The sequence below is a fragment of the Bos javanicus genome, chromosome 26 (genome assembly GCF_032452875.1).
Source record: "Bos javanicus breed banteng chromosome 26, ARS-OSU_banteng_1.0, whole genome shotgun sequence".
Classification (NCBI taxonomy): domain Eukaryota; kingdom Metazoa; phylum Chordata; class Mammalia; order Artiodactyla; family Bovidae; genus Bos; species Bos javanicus.
The window spans coordinates 40,921,305-40,935,865 of NC_083893.1; the positions used below are offsets into that span (position 1 = coordinate 40,921,305).

The 14,561-nt window shown below is 45.4% G+C and overlaps 1 protein-coding gene and 1 long non-coding RNA gene across 15 annotated transcripts in view; one reads left to right on the top strand and one right to left on the bottom strand.

Moving 5' to 3' along the window:
• The window catches only part of FGFR2 (fibroblast growth factor receptor 2), a 107,445-nt gene that overhangs the window by 56,738 nt on the left and 36,146 nt on the right, over nucleotides 1-14,561 (bottom strand). For all 14 annotated transcript variants that reach the window (XM_061403672.1, XM_061403678.1, XM_061403683.1 and 11 more), the window contains one exon: nucleotides 11,089-11,258. In XM_061403672.1, the coding sequence (XP_061259656.1) occupies nucleotides 11,089-11,258 (170 nt within the window). The remainder of the gene's footprint in view (nucleotides 1-11,088; nucleotides 11,259-14,561) is intronic.
• LOC133239486 (uncharacterized) lies at nucleotides 6,533-10,929 on the top strand. The gene is made up of 3 exons (XR_009733849.1): nucleotides 6,533-7,312; nucleotides 9,665-10,059; nucleotides 10,225-10,929. It is a non-coding gene; the product is annotated as an uncharacterized LOC133239486 (long non-coding RNA).

A 14,561-nucleotide genomic window follows, 5' to 3' on the forward strand; every position in this document is an offset into this window, starting at 1 on the left:
ATAACAGGAGGGCAGAGCAGCTGTCCACTTCGAAAAGCAGAGCCAACAGAGGTAAGAGATTAGACGAACACGCTGTAGTACAACTCTCTTCATGTGCAGCACAAGCCACCACGGCAGAGTGCGGTGACTGATCCTGAGTCCAAAAACAAGCGAGCTGGTCATTCATCACTAACAGTCTTAGGAAGCATCATGGGGTGAACGCTGGACTCTACTTCTTAACAGACTACAAGCCCTGCATCAAGACTGAGCTCTGAGCAGTCACTTTGTTTCAGCTACTGCCTGAAGACGACCCCCCCTGTACAACCATGGAGGTCGTTTCAGAGTCTAAGGTCCTAGAGCTGGTGATAGGGCGCTGGTCTCACTGTCACAGGCAAGAAGTCTGGCAGTAAATGAACTTGCAGGCATCAGACCACAGTGGAGACAGTCCATTCTCTGTGTTGGGAGAAGATGCATTTTCTGCCCTTGGCTGGACCACAGGCTTTCGGGAGACCCAGAACAAGAGGCTATGCCTCCTCTTAGAAGGGATAAGCACCTTCTCTGAAGCATGCATTAAAGGGATGCTCAGAAAGAGGACAAGATGTAGATGCTAAAATTTTCAGTGCAAGGAGAATTCTCTACCAAAATCCTGGGCCTCAGGGACTCCCCTGCGGCTGCAGGCTCTAAGCATGGAAACTGCTTGATTTAACTTAGGCCAGATAAGCCCACAGTGAGACCCTCCCTCACCCCCAGCTCTCAGGAATATCAGGAATGGGACTTGCCTGGCCTCTGAGGAACTGGTCACATGCAGAGTAACTCAGGCCCTGACGTCACCAAGCCACGTAATCCAGCGTTTAGCCCTGCTGTAAATATTCAGTTCTTTGAGCCCCCGCTCAAATGTCATGGGCCTAAGCCCTTAATCATGGTTAGTGCCTGTCTCTGGACCCCGTCCAAACTGTCAATGTCTTTCTTGTGCCTGGACCCAGATTTGGCACAGAGCGGATTCCAAATGGAGCTGAACCTGGACTCTGCAGAGAGGGCATGGTCTGCCTCGGCCCAGACGTTAAATCTTGGCATATGCAGCTCGGCATGCCACTGCCTTTTTCTTTTTTTTAACCCCCGGGCATATGGTCAGCCGCAATCTTTCCTCAGGGCTATGGCAGTGCACGTAAGATCCCTCTACAAGGGCATGTTCTCCCATGGATATTTACTTCCTAGAGGTGCACGACAATAATGTTAATAAGTTAACATTTATAAAATGCTTTCACAATGAGAAACACATTTACCAAACAGGGTGTTTCTGCCCTTCCAGAGACCTTGGTACTCAATCAATATTACGCCATACGATGCTGCTAATATTTATTTTCTTACACCATGGCTCCAATATTTGATTCCTTGACTTGCCACCAGTCCCAAATGTTATGAGCTATGGCATTTTCCAAATGGATGCCCTTGGAAACCACCAACAGGGAGACAATTTGACACGTTTGTAGAGGACATCCTACCATTAACTATTAGTTGCTTAATGACAAGCTAAGAGCCTATACAGAGTAACTGTACAAAAATAGGGAAGAGGCAGAAAGGTTTCTATGCTTTTTAAACAATGTCCTCAGTCGCTTAGTCATGTCTGACTCTTTGCGACTCCATGGACAGTAACCCACCAGGCTTCTCTGTCCAAGGAATTTTTCAGGCAAGAGCACTGGAGCAGGCTACCAGGGGATCTTCTCAACCCAGGGATCAAACCTGCATCTCTTGTGTCGCCTACATTGGCAGGCGGATTCTTTACCACTGAGCCAACAGGGAAGCCACCGTATTAAACTTGATCTTAGCTAGAAGGCCATGACACACACCATTTCCATACCAAGAATCTGAGTAAACCTAAAGAAACTACAAAAATGTATAAGATGTTATCTTCAATATGTTTTTCTCAATTCCCCAGGTTTTGAATGCTCCAGCGTTTCTGCCAATTAGGTCATACGCACATAAACCATCTTTGCATTCCCAGAAGAGGAATGTGAACATCTAATAAACATACGAAAAGATGTTAACCTCATTAAGGAGCAGGGAAATGCAAATTAAAACAATAATGAGACACGGTTACTCACCAGTTGATTAACAAAAATTAGAAAGATCAGTGTCATTGAGCACTTGGTGAGGGTGGAGGGAAACCGACTCATAACAGGAATGAAAGTTGAGAAAAATATTTCTGTAAAATAATTTACTCACACCTATTAAAACAGACATTTTTTGGGGGGACCCTACTTAATTCCACTTCTAGAAACCTTGTCTACACAAAAAAGAGCAGAATTACTTCAAAGCACATGACAAAATCATTGCTTCAAGCACAGCTTGTAACAGAAAAAAAACTTGGAACCCACGAGGAGCAGACTCATTCATAATGAGTAGTTTATTCCAGAAGACTAGCATACAGCCACTAAAAAATATGAAGCCTTCTTTTGTCCAGTGCTGGTAAAATATCATTAATAGTTATTGATGAATGAAAACAAGTAGCAATGGCACCCCACTCCAGTGCTCTTGCCTGGAAAATCCCATGGACGGAGAAGACTGGTAGGCTGCAGCCCATGGGGTCGCTGAGAGTCGGGCACGACTGAGCGATTTCACGTTTACTTTTCACTTTTATGCATTGGAGAAGGAAATGGCAACCCACTCCAGTGTTCTTGCCTGGAAAATCCCAGGGACAGGGGAGCCTAGTGGGCTGCCATCTATGGGGTCACACAGAGTCAGACACGACTGAAGTGACTTAGCAGCAGCAGCAGGCTGAATGCAAATGTCTATTTATGACTCCCTTTTGTAAAAAATACAGACACACACACACACACCACAGACACCCTTCTAGGTGCATATAGGTCTGAATCTGTAAGCATGACTTATATACAAGGTAAAATAAGAAAGAAAATATACTAAATTGTTAGTAATATATATATAATTAAAGCAATGGGATTAAAAGTGTTTACACTTTTCTCATTCTCACTTTTTAAATTTAAACATAAATCCCCCATGCACACAACAGAAAATGTGAACGAAAACTCTAGGCGAGGAGTTGCCCTGCGGCAGATCCACTGCACGAGTGGCTCTCTCGCAGACCGACCTCAAGAGCCTGGGAGAATCAAAATCCTGCATCAACCAGTACATGCACAATTCCTTCTTTTCATTCCTGCCTGTGGCTAAATCTTTGTGGAATTCATCAGTATTTTTCATCTGCCAAGGAACAAAAGGAGAGAGCATGGGGTTTCAGAGTTAATGTTCACTAAAGACTTTTAAAAATAACATTTCAATACTAGAACCAAGTCGACTTAGCTAACAGCCTACACTCTGACTCGCCATCCAAAAACTAGACCCACAAACATTCCATACCCTGTCATCGCAAAGACAAAAGGTGGCCCAGGCAGGTTTTTTTTTCCTTTTCGAAATTCCTCTGTTACCTAAAGCCTCTGAGTTGCCTGTTAAACCCCTAGCCTGCAGCTGACAACCGGGAATGTCCATTGAGTTGGGAGGACACCAAAACACCTGGGTGAAAGGTCAAAGATCCAGCTGTCACCTGGATGTTTGCCTTCCACATTGCAAAAAACTCTGGACATTTCTAAATACCCAGGTGTTCAATAACAAGCAGAATAAACACCCAGAAGCTGGACGGAAAGTTGAACTCTGTGCCAAGTTGAGGAATGCAGTGTCCATATGACGATAAATATTCTTACAACTTCCTTCCACCAGCATCAGGGTTCAAACGGGTTCAAATTATAGAGAAGGACAGCCCTCCCTTTTAACTCTGGCCGTCATAAGGTGCCCCATGAACTGTAATTCAACACAGACCAGCTGTCATTAGGACGCACAAAATCTTACTATCCCCTGCCAGACTCCCATTTTCAGCTGGTTCCTGGGGTATTTCAAATCATCTCTCTGGGATGTGTATATATGAACTGAGCTTACCTGTGCCAAGCGCTGGGGCACGTACTGCTGCCTATCACTGGGCAGACGTGAGAGCCAACACCTGTTTAATGCTTAAACACCAAGTTTGCTTTTCAGGTGGTGTCCAGAGAACAGGCTGGGCGGGCGCTGATCTTCTGGAACCTGTGGCAGAAACTCTTCCCTCTACTCAGTAAGCAATGGATCTCTTTGGAGGAGACAGGAAGGGAATATAAAATGCAAGCCTGTTCTCTTAGATGTCTATTCCCTAAAAATGCCCAGAAAGGTGCTCTGAGGACAGACTGCCAGTGGGGTATCCACTGCCCTTTGAACTTAACTCTTTAAAAATTTCAAGGCCCTCCTTGAAAAGCTAAACACAGAATCACCATATGATCCAGCAATTCCATTCCCAGGTATGCACCCAAAGGAATTCAAAGCAAGGGCTCAAACAGACACTAGTACCCTGATGTTCACAGCAGCAGCAGCAGCAGCAATAGCCAAAAGATGGAGACAACCCAAGTGCCCATTAACAGATGAACGAATAAACAAAACGTGGTCTTATCCATATAATGGAGTATTATCCAGCCGTCCTTATAAAAGAATGAAGTCATGATTCACGCTACAACATGGATGAACCCTGAACACAAAAGTGAAATAAACCAGACACGAAAGGACAAATTTCCTATGATTCCACTCATATGAGATACCTAGACAGGCGAATTCAGAAATAGAAAGTAGGTGAGAAGTTACCAGGGCCTGGGGAAAGGAGGAACAGGGAATTAATACTTAATGGATACAGAGTTTCTATTCTAGGGGATGAAAAAGTTTTGGAAAAGAAATGACAAATTTTATGCCACGCTTTTACCACACACACACCAAAAAAAAAAAAAAAAAAACCCTCCCAGGTCATGGAAACTGGAAGAACAGCATCATATCATCCCCTAAGCACCCCCGACCCATGGCTTTGCTCTCAACAGTACGCTTTGATTCATCTGGTATTTATGTGCTCCGGGGAAGTTATTACCATCTCTGTTTTTCATTTATCATAACAGTGGTTTTTATTTCATTTTTTTTAACAAGACATGGAACCATGTTTGAAAAAAGCAGTTTAATAAGAGCATGAACTTTGGAGCAAAAATTGCCCGGATCCAAATGGCAGCTCTGCCACCGAGGAGCCATGTGACAAACCTCATCTGTAAAAGGGGCAGAACAGCTCACCTCTTTGGGCCAGAGAGTGATGCACACAAGGGGCATCCAGAACAGTCGAGACACAAGTGAACAGACCACACATGCCAGCAGATACCAACTACACCTGCTTCTCATCACAGACAGCCTGATCTGAGATGAAAGCAGAAACATCTTAGTTGAAAAAAAAACCTCAGCAAAGTATATAAATATATTACAAAGTCACATTAGTCGTGACTTTTCCAAATAAACATACTTTGGGGTTAAGCATAACATTTAATAACCTAGAAAATGTAAATCTAATCTACCCATCGAAACAACCAGTTCAGTTATGATCATAAGAAAATGATTTTTTTTTTAAGTTGTCTTTTCTTGGACCTGAAATATACTTGGAAACTAATAGTCTATGCTGTACAATGCTTCTCTCTGCCAAGTGGTTCCGTGGAAATTCTAACCTCTTGAATGTCACGGACTCTTGTGCCAATTCCATGGTCATGTTGAGGGAGAGATTTATCCCATGGTCTCTCCATGGGTTTCATGCAGTTGGTGACTCAAAAGATGGTTTTCGAGAACGTTTTTCTCCTCTATGCCTAAATCATTACCTAGGAATGAATTAGGAATGGAGATGGCCTATTATCTCAGCCATCTTCTCATTTTCCTACGTTTAACTGTGACAACTGTCCAGAGCCCTACTAAATATCTGGCCTTAAAGGCAATCTCCTGGGACTTCCCTGGTGGTCCAGTGGCTAAGACTCCACGCTCCCAAGGCAGGGGGTCAGGTATTCGATATCTAGTCAGGGGAACTACATCTCACAAGCCGCAACAAAGATCCCAAGTGCCGCAACAAAGATCCAGCTCAGCCAAATTAATTAATTACATATTTTTTAAAAAGCCATCTCCTTATAAAAAATTTGTGCAGTTATTTAACATGAAAAATGCCTGATGCTACATCATGGCTATGCTACTAAATCACAAGTTTTAGGGCTGGAAAGGATCCAACACGGGAGATTTTCTATCCCAACTTCCCATCTTAAGGACAGATGACGTGAAGTACAGAGCTTAGCCAACTTTTCAGCTGATGTTAAAAAAAAGCCCAGGCGTCAGCACAATCAGGGAGATGTGGTTTTGCTTCAAGTATGCTTTGTCATTATAAATAAATTAATAACATCCAACCAGCCTTTGCCCACATACTAAGAAAAACAATAATTTGACTCTTAATCACCTAAGAATGGCTCAGCATGAGTTCTTTGATAAATAAGACTGAAACACAGAATACCAGGAGTTTCACGGGCCATTTTAATTAAAATGAGCTTTCTGTCCTGTTTCATAATTTTCTCCGACTTTGCTTTGGTTTTTTGTGTTCCTTTTCCCTTCAGTGGACACATAGGCTTAACGCAGTAGATCAGGGCCAAAGCACCTGACCCATCAACAGGTGGGAAGAGCTAGACAGACAGGTTAGCCACAGGAGCACAGCTGTGGTTTATGGAATGAGATTTATGAAGGCGGGAAAAAAAAAATCGCAGAAATAACACAATTGCATTTGCAGAAAATTTCAAGTTGCTTTCTAGAAAAAGACATCTTGGAAAAGTTGATACTTTGTTTCTTCATTAAATAAAAGAGCTAATGGGTGGGAATGAGAGGAGAGGTCATTTAGACCAGGTATGCGAGATCTTAGCTTCCCGACCAGGGTTCAAACCCACACCCTCTGCAGTGGAAGGTGAAATCTTAAACAATGGACTGCCAGGGAATCCCAGAGGCACAGTTCTTTCCAAGTGTATGTAGGCAACAAAAAGAACATCAGAGGGAAAGACCACCATCATGACCCTGCTCCCCACTCTGCCCTGTTCAGCCCCATGGGTCTGGAGCTCAGACCAGTGGGAGTGGCCCTCAGGGGAAGGTCAGCTCTGTAACCTTTAGTGACTTCACAATCTGGAGGCCCACAGACCTGGGATGGGTCTAATATAGCATTAGCAAGGCTTAGACTTTAGGGAACTACATTTTCCCAGGAGATGAGAGAGCTCTGTCTTTTCAAGTCCCAGAAGCCCATGAAGCTCAATAGAATTTCTAGGAGTGCCCAGTATTTTCTAGAATGAATGACCAATTCCATAACTGTTGTGAAAATCCCTTAGTGAATCCAGGCTGACTACCCTTGCAATAATGCGGCAATCTCCAAGGCCAGTCAAAGCCACTGTCCCAGCCCCTTCCTCCAAAGAGAAAACCCATCCAGGTAAGAGATACACCCTCATCAGAGCCAGCCAGCACCCATGTTCCAAAGGTGGTGGTGGTGGTGTTTTAATCATTAAGTCTTGTCTGACTCTTTTGTGACCCCAATGACTGTAGCCCACCAGGTTCCTCTGTCCATGGGATTTCCCAGGCAAGAATACTGGAGCAGGTTGCCATTTCCTTCCCCAGGGAATCTTCCCGACCCCAGGATCAAACCTGAGTCTCCTCCACTGGCAGATGGATTCTTTACCACTGAGCCACCAGAGAAGCCCAAAGGTGTGGTACTCTCTGCCTTTCCCCCTTTCTGTAGAAAAGCAAAACAGATTTTAGACTTTCGTCCCCATACACTCAAATTCCACTCCTCTTTCACTCCAGAAATGACTCCAACATCAAACAACCAAAATACTTGGGACACCTCTGCCTCTACGAGAAGAGGCTAAAGGTTGCTCATTTTGCTTTTAGAACGTAGCTGCTCTTCATTTCGGAGAAGGCAATGGCACCCCACTCCAAGGAAAATCCCATGGACAGAGGAGACTGGAAGGCTGCAGTCCATGGGGTTGCTAAGAGTTGGGCACGACAGAGCGACTTCATTTTCACTTTTCACTTTCATGCATTGGAGAAAGAAATGGCAACCCACTCCAGTGTTCTTGCCTGGAGAATCCCAGGGACGGGGGAGCCTAGTGGGCTGCCGTCTATGGGGTCGCACAGAGTCGGACACGACTGAAGCGACTTAGCAGCAGCAGCAGCAGCTCTTCATTTAGCGGGATGTTATCATCAATAATCAAAACCAAACAGCACCCGGTGAAAATCAAGCAGCGCTTCCTCATCAGGCACCCTCAGGCTTCCAGCGTGTTTATAATCACTAATTCAGACTTGCAAAAACACTCCTCAGGCAGAATAATGATGTTGGTCCTATTTATTTTGAGAACAGGAATTTCCAGAGGCTCATCGACCCTTTGTACTCTTATCTCCTAGGAAGGAAGTGAGCTAACCACCAGGATTTTGACTACCTTTCTGATACTTAAGCTATATTTAAATAAATCATTGAGGGACTTCCCTGGTGGTCCAGTGGTTAAGACTTTGCCTTCCAATGCAGGAGATGAAGGTTCGATCCCTGGTTGAGGAGCTATGATCCCACATGCCATGCAGTCAAAAAACCAGAACATAAAACAGAAGGGATATGGTAACAAATCCAATAAATGCTTTGAAAGAATGAAAAAAATTTTTTTAATAATAATTGGAACTGCATCCATTGTATTTCCAGAGAACGTCTGGTGGTAAGAACAAGCCTGCATGTGTGTGTGGTCAGTCGCTAAGTCCTGTCCAATGCTTTGTGACCCCATGGACTGCAGCCCACCAGGTTACAAAGCCTGTCCTTTGTCCATGGAATACCCCAAGCAAGAATACTAGACTGGGCCCTCCTCCGGGAGATCTTCCCGACCCAGGGATTGAACCCGAGTCTCCTACATTGCAGATGAAGTCTTTACCACTGGTGTCAGCCAGGAAGCCCAAGAACAAGCCCAAGGGCCCAATTTTAGTGGTTTAACCCTTTCTTTACAACCAGCACTGCCTAATGAAATCTGTGTCTGTTCATTCCTTTTTTTAAAAAAAAGCCAACTCCAACCTCACTTTTCCCATCTAAGGACGGAACAAAGAGACAAACCGCCCTTCTGCTATGGCTTCCCCCAAAGAGCAAGTTGTGGAAGACAAGCGGAGTGCGTCCACTCCACGGCTTCAAAGGCATCCGCCTTCCAGCTGATGCACTCCACACAGGAACTGCCCACACGTGCACTTAGAAATGCACTCGGAGGCTTTCCCAATTATCCTCTGGGCTTTTGGCTTCTAGAAAGTCCTCTTTCAGTGTTAAAAGCCATAAACTCTTAGAGATGAAAACACTAAACCCCTTTCAAGATGAGTCACTGGGGATGGTATTCCAGGAAAGGGCTCCAGGGCACCTTGGGTGGAGAGAAGCCCTACCTGACCACAGACGTGGTGACACAGGGACTCGTGCGTCATCCAGAGTGATGCTGGTGTGTTGACACAGTGAGAAGGGCACCAGGGAGGGTCCCCTAGGTACCACCTTGCTGCCACCAAGGAATCCTCTCCCACGTGATTCTTAAGGACCTGGCCTCTCAGTCTGTGCACACTCTGTATTACCCACTGCGCAGGTTCCTCCAATGGTCCCGTGATGCTCATGTCTCCTGATATTCATGCCCTGAGTCACCACCTCCCTTGGTGACTTGCTAAATGCAGAAAACAGCTATCAGTGGTGGAATGGCTTGTCCACAATTAGGTTGCAAAGGCTGTGACCCTGGTCTTCCTCATGCTCTCCTCTGTCTTGTCTGTTCTCCCCCAGGAGGCCAGCTGCCATGCTGTGAGCTGCCCTACAGAGAGGCCCACATGGCAAAGAACTAAGGGTGGCCTCCAGCCCATGGCCAGTGAGGAAGTGAGGCCCTAATCCAACAACCTGCAAGGAACTAAACCCTGACAACAACCACGTGAGTGAGTCTGGAAGCAGATTCTTCCCTGTTGATCCTTCAGATAAGAGCCCAGCCTTAACTGAAACCATAATTACAGTCCCTGTGTTCTTGCCTGGAGAATCCCAGGGACAGAGGAGCCTGGTGGGCTTCCGTCTATGGGGTTGCACAGAGTCGGACACGACTGACGCGACTTAGCAGCAGCAGCAGCAGCAAAAAGCCTTGAGACAGAAGGCCAGCAAAGCCACACCTGGATACCCGGCCCATGGAAGCTGTGAGTGGATAAATGTTGTTAAAGCTACCAGGTCTCGGGGTAATTTGTTACGCAGCAATGGGTTACTGATACACCCACTCATGTTCCAAATGCACCAAAGAATTTCACAGTAAAGTTCCTTAAGTCTTCCTCACATACTAAATTGACGAAGCTCTCCCTTTCCAGGCTAACTGATCTGGAGATCCGACTCTTTCTGAGACAATCTTCCTTCCAGCTTGGCCCAGAATCCTTTTCTGATCTCCTTTATGTTAGTGTCTCAAGGAGCCAACGTCACTGAACATCCACCGGAGAGTACACTCCTCTAATCTCACCCGTATCGGTGTCCTGATGGCCGGATCTTTATCTGCCTTCCTGCTGGACAAGGAACCCTGATGAGCTAAAGGCTGTGTTTTGCCCAGAGCCTAGGACGGTGCCTGCCACAGAGGGCACTGGATCCATGTCTGCTGAATGGATGAACAGAGGCCTGAAGGGGCATCTTGGGGGAGACGTTGTCAATTTCAACCTCTCCAGTGAGTGATGAGACTGAATTTCACCACCTCCTGTAACGGGCTCTTCAGAATCTTTGAGGATGGAGGACAGAGAGATTGCCTCTGTCATCTTGGAAGCATTCTCTCTTAATAAGTAATATTTCATACCCCAGTCTCTCATCCAAGTCCATCCACTATTCACACAATCCTGCTCAAACAGGGCAACTGTACGTCTCAAATTCTGCTCCAGTTTTACAGACCATAAAACATATAGAAAACAGACTCTCAACTTTCGACCCTTCTTTTATTAAACTCTCTTCATATAAAGAACAACACAAACGGGGATTATGATTTAAAATCACATGCAAGTCCGAGGCAACTTTTTTAAAATATCAAACGTGGTAACGATCAATTATGATAATTACTGACTTTTTTAAAAAGAGAATATTCCTTCTATTATTTCCTGCTAACTTCTGACTACTTAAAAAATGAAGAAAAAAAAATTTAAGTAATAGTATTAAGTATTTTTAAACATGTAAGTATTTTACAAGCTTCATTCTACCTTATAGCCTCCAATGCGATGCTCCTGCTTAAATTCCTTCCCGTTTTTCAGCCACCTCATGGTTGGTGTTGGATTCCCCCCAGCTGGACAGCGGAACTTGACAGTGTTGGCTGCTGGGACCGCGTGCAGCCGTTTTTCCATCTTTTCTGTGTTGGTCCAGTATGGTGCTCCTGTTTTGGAAAACGACATTATAATGTACATAGATGGACAGGTGCATCTCCATCAATAAACCCCTAACAGGTTTGTATGTGAACGATCCGACACTTCCAAAACTTTGGGGTAATATTTATCAATACATTAGAGAAACATTTTCTGAAGTCTGATCCAGCTGGCCTCCCAGAAGGTCCCTGGAGATGGGCTGCCTAGAGTTTATTAACAGGGAACTTTTCTTTCCCTTGTACTTGCTGCCAGAATGTAAATTCATGAATGTTTTAAAATGCTGCTTTAGACACAAAGCGACAATACATACAGTAAGAACAGCTGAGCTCCCCCCACCCCCAAAAATAAATCATTTTAGATCGCCGCACCTGTGAAATGATCACACGTACAAATAAACAAATTGTGTTCAAAAGCCACATCAACTCATCTGCTGGCGCTTTAAAGGGTGATCAATAGTATAGCTTAGCATCTCAACCTGTGCATGTTCAGTCATGTCTTGATTCTTTGAGACCCCATGGACTGTAGCCTGCCAGGCTCCTCTGTCCATGGGATTTTCCAGGCAAGAATACTGGAGTGGGTTTCCATTTCCTTCTCCAGGGGATCTTCCCAACCAAGGAATCAAACCTGAGTTTCTTGTGTCTCCTGCATTGGCAGGCAGATTCTTTACCACTGAGCCAGCTAGGTAGCCCTTTTATTTGCAGACATGGGCCCAAAAGTTCTCACACATTTAATTTATTAATCCTGACAACAATTCAATTATAACCCCTGTTTACAGATGGGGAAACTGAGTCACGGAGCAGTAACCTGCCCGAAGCCACAGAGCTAGGAAGAGGTGAAACCAGGATTTGAGCCAAGGCAGTTTGATTCTAGGGCCCACTGTCTGCCTCCCCGACCCACTCTCAAAGCACTGGAATCCATACCTTTAACCTCTCTGACTCGCAGGACTAGCATCCGAGACAGACAGCCTCAACTGGAGGCATGCTGCCTCCTTTATCACTGCTCAGGATTTCCAGTGACAACATCCTTTGTGGCGATTAACTCTTCACATGCATGTTTCTGTCCCAGCAAACATGTAACCAAAACCCCCATATCCCTCTGCCTACAGCGTCCATCAACAGGGCCTGGAACACCCAAGAACATTCTAGAACACTGAAATTCTAGAAGACTGATCCATAACTGCTTACAAGGGTTAGACTGAGCAACAGTTCACACCCCCCACAAACCAGAGGCAGTGTTGGGGGGAAGGGGCTTTGTCTCCAGTATGATTTAGAAATTTCCTCTCCTATTCTGTGGATGGTGCAGCACATTCCTGGCAGGGCACCAGTGCCCTTCACTTAAGAGCCAGGCTGTCGTGGTAGAAAGAGGAAGTGGAACAACTGCATTCAGAACACCCACCCCTCTTTGCCTCAACCTTGCTCTTGAAACCTGCTATAAAAGGTGGAGTGAGGGTTTCTTAATGTGCTGTGTCTTCTTTATCCATCTGCTTATCTAAGTGTCAAGGTGGAGGGTGGCGGCGTGGGGAGGTATGGCTGGTATGGACATGATGCTAAGGCACAGCTAAGTGAGGCAGAACTGGTCGGTCTGTGTTCAGAGAGAGAAGGCCCAGGGGAGGGTGGGTGGGGAACCCGGGCAGAAGCACCAGAGCCGCGTTCTTGCCTCTGCATCCAGTTGCCTCTGTAATGAGCAGGCAACTTGGTAGCCACTTGACCTGGGATGTCAAACGCCCATACACACACCGAGTCTTTTTAGGGGGTCCCCAGGGAGTACTCAATTTCTATTTATCACAGGTCTCCCAGGGCCTGGCATATCCCGAAACAATTTCAATCATCTTTCATTGGAAAAGCTTCTACTTGGCAAAGTCCATCCACAGCCACTGAAAAAGAAAGCGTTAAGAGCACAAAATAAATAATGAGCTTTGTCGCCACACAAAGACTTTTACAAAGCTGACCTAAATGAAAGGCATACCTCCTGCTGTCAGGTGTCTGCATTCGTGTCATCTGTTTAAGTAAACACAATAGCCTATTCATATGAATTAGCTAAATATTAATGGAGTCACTCTTTCAGATACCATCAATTACAGCTGCCCTGATCCTATGGAATGTCTTTTCTTTTTTTTATATAAAAGAAATCAACAGATACGTGCTGTGTACCATTAGGCACGGTTTCCCTGTTCCCTGGGTTAAAAAGCAGACTGAGCTTTAGGCACTAGGAAAATTGCTCTGTTCCTCTCTCACAGGGCTAAGCTGTGGGTGAGTCTGCAACCTGCCCGGGGCGGGGATCACCCACACCACATGGGCACCTATGGTTGTAGCCTGTGGCAACAGTACATTGGCAATGAGCACCTTCCACTTGGCGCCGGAGTAATGATTTAAGGACAAGAGTGAAAGAATTTTGCTGGAACTTCTGGCAGGTAGCCACTTTCCTGGGGTGAAATTTCAATCATCAAAACTGCACCTATAAAACCTGCTCGTGCAAAACAGACACGGCCGTGTTTCTCTTCTAAAGGCTCAGAGATCACAGGTGAGTGGGGCACCATGAAATCTAATCAACAAAGTAGAAGCCAACCGCCTACATGACCACCACTGGAAACCTGAATTCACGACATCTGCTCTCCCTGAGGAACTGTAAAACTCGACTCAACAGAAACAGCCAAGGTTTCGAGGTTCCCTGAGTAGCAGCAATGGGTCACCACCAACCCCCATCCAACCCCACTCTGGGTGATAACATCACACAGGCATGATGTGCTTTTGTGAAGAGGCCTTCCTTCAAGGTGTCCAGCTCACAGATTTTATTAAGGGTGTGATGCTGGAGAGGAGGGGCTATTTTAGTGTTTTACAACGGCTCTTTCTGAAACAAACTAGCTTTGCAAAACTTGAAGAATCTGGAAGGTCTAGAAAAATAATTACAGGAATAGCTCTGCTGTGCTTCCAGCATCAATGTCCTCTGCAAACTCTTCCTGTCTTCAGTGTTTCCCACTGTGTGTGCAGTGTCGGACACGTGGACATGCCAGGGCCCCCACTCCATAAACTACAATGCAGCTGGAGAGAAACAGGGACCGGCCCATGAAAAACCTCCTCTACCTGAGGAGGCCTTCTTCCATCCAAGGCGGTGAACAGCATGAACAACTTCCATTCGCAGAAGGAATTCAGTTAACGAATTAATGATCTACAAAGGCAGAGACAGCTCTAGCACTCGGTGGGCACTCAATATCGATGGCCAAGGCCACAACATGTTGCCTGAAAGAAGTGTATGGTCTCCACTTTGTAAACCTTCCCTGGAATAATCTTAGCGATCTATTTAGTGGAGAAGGAATT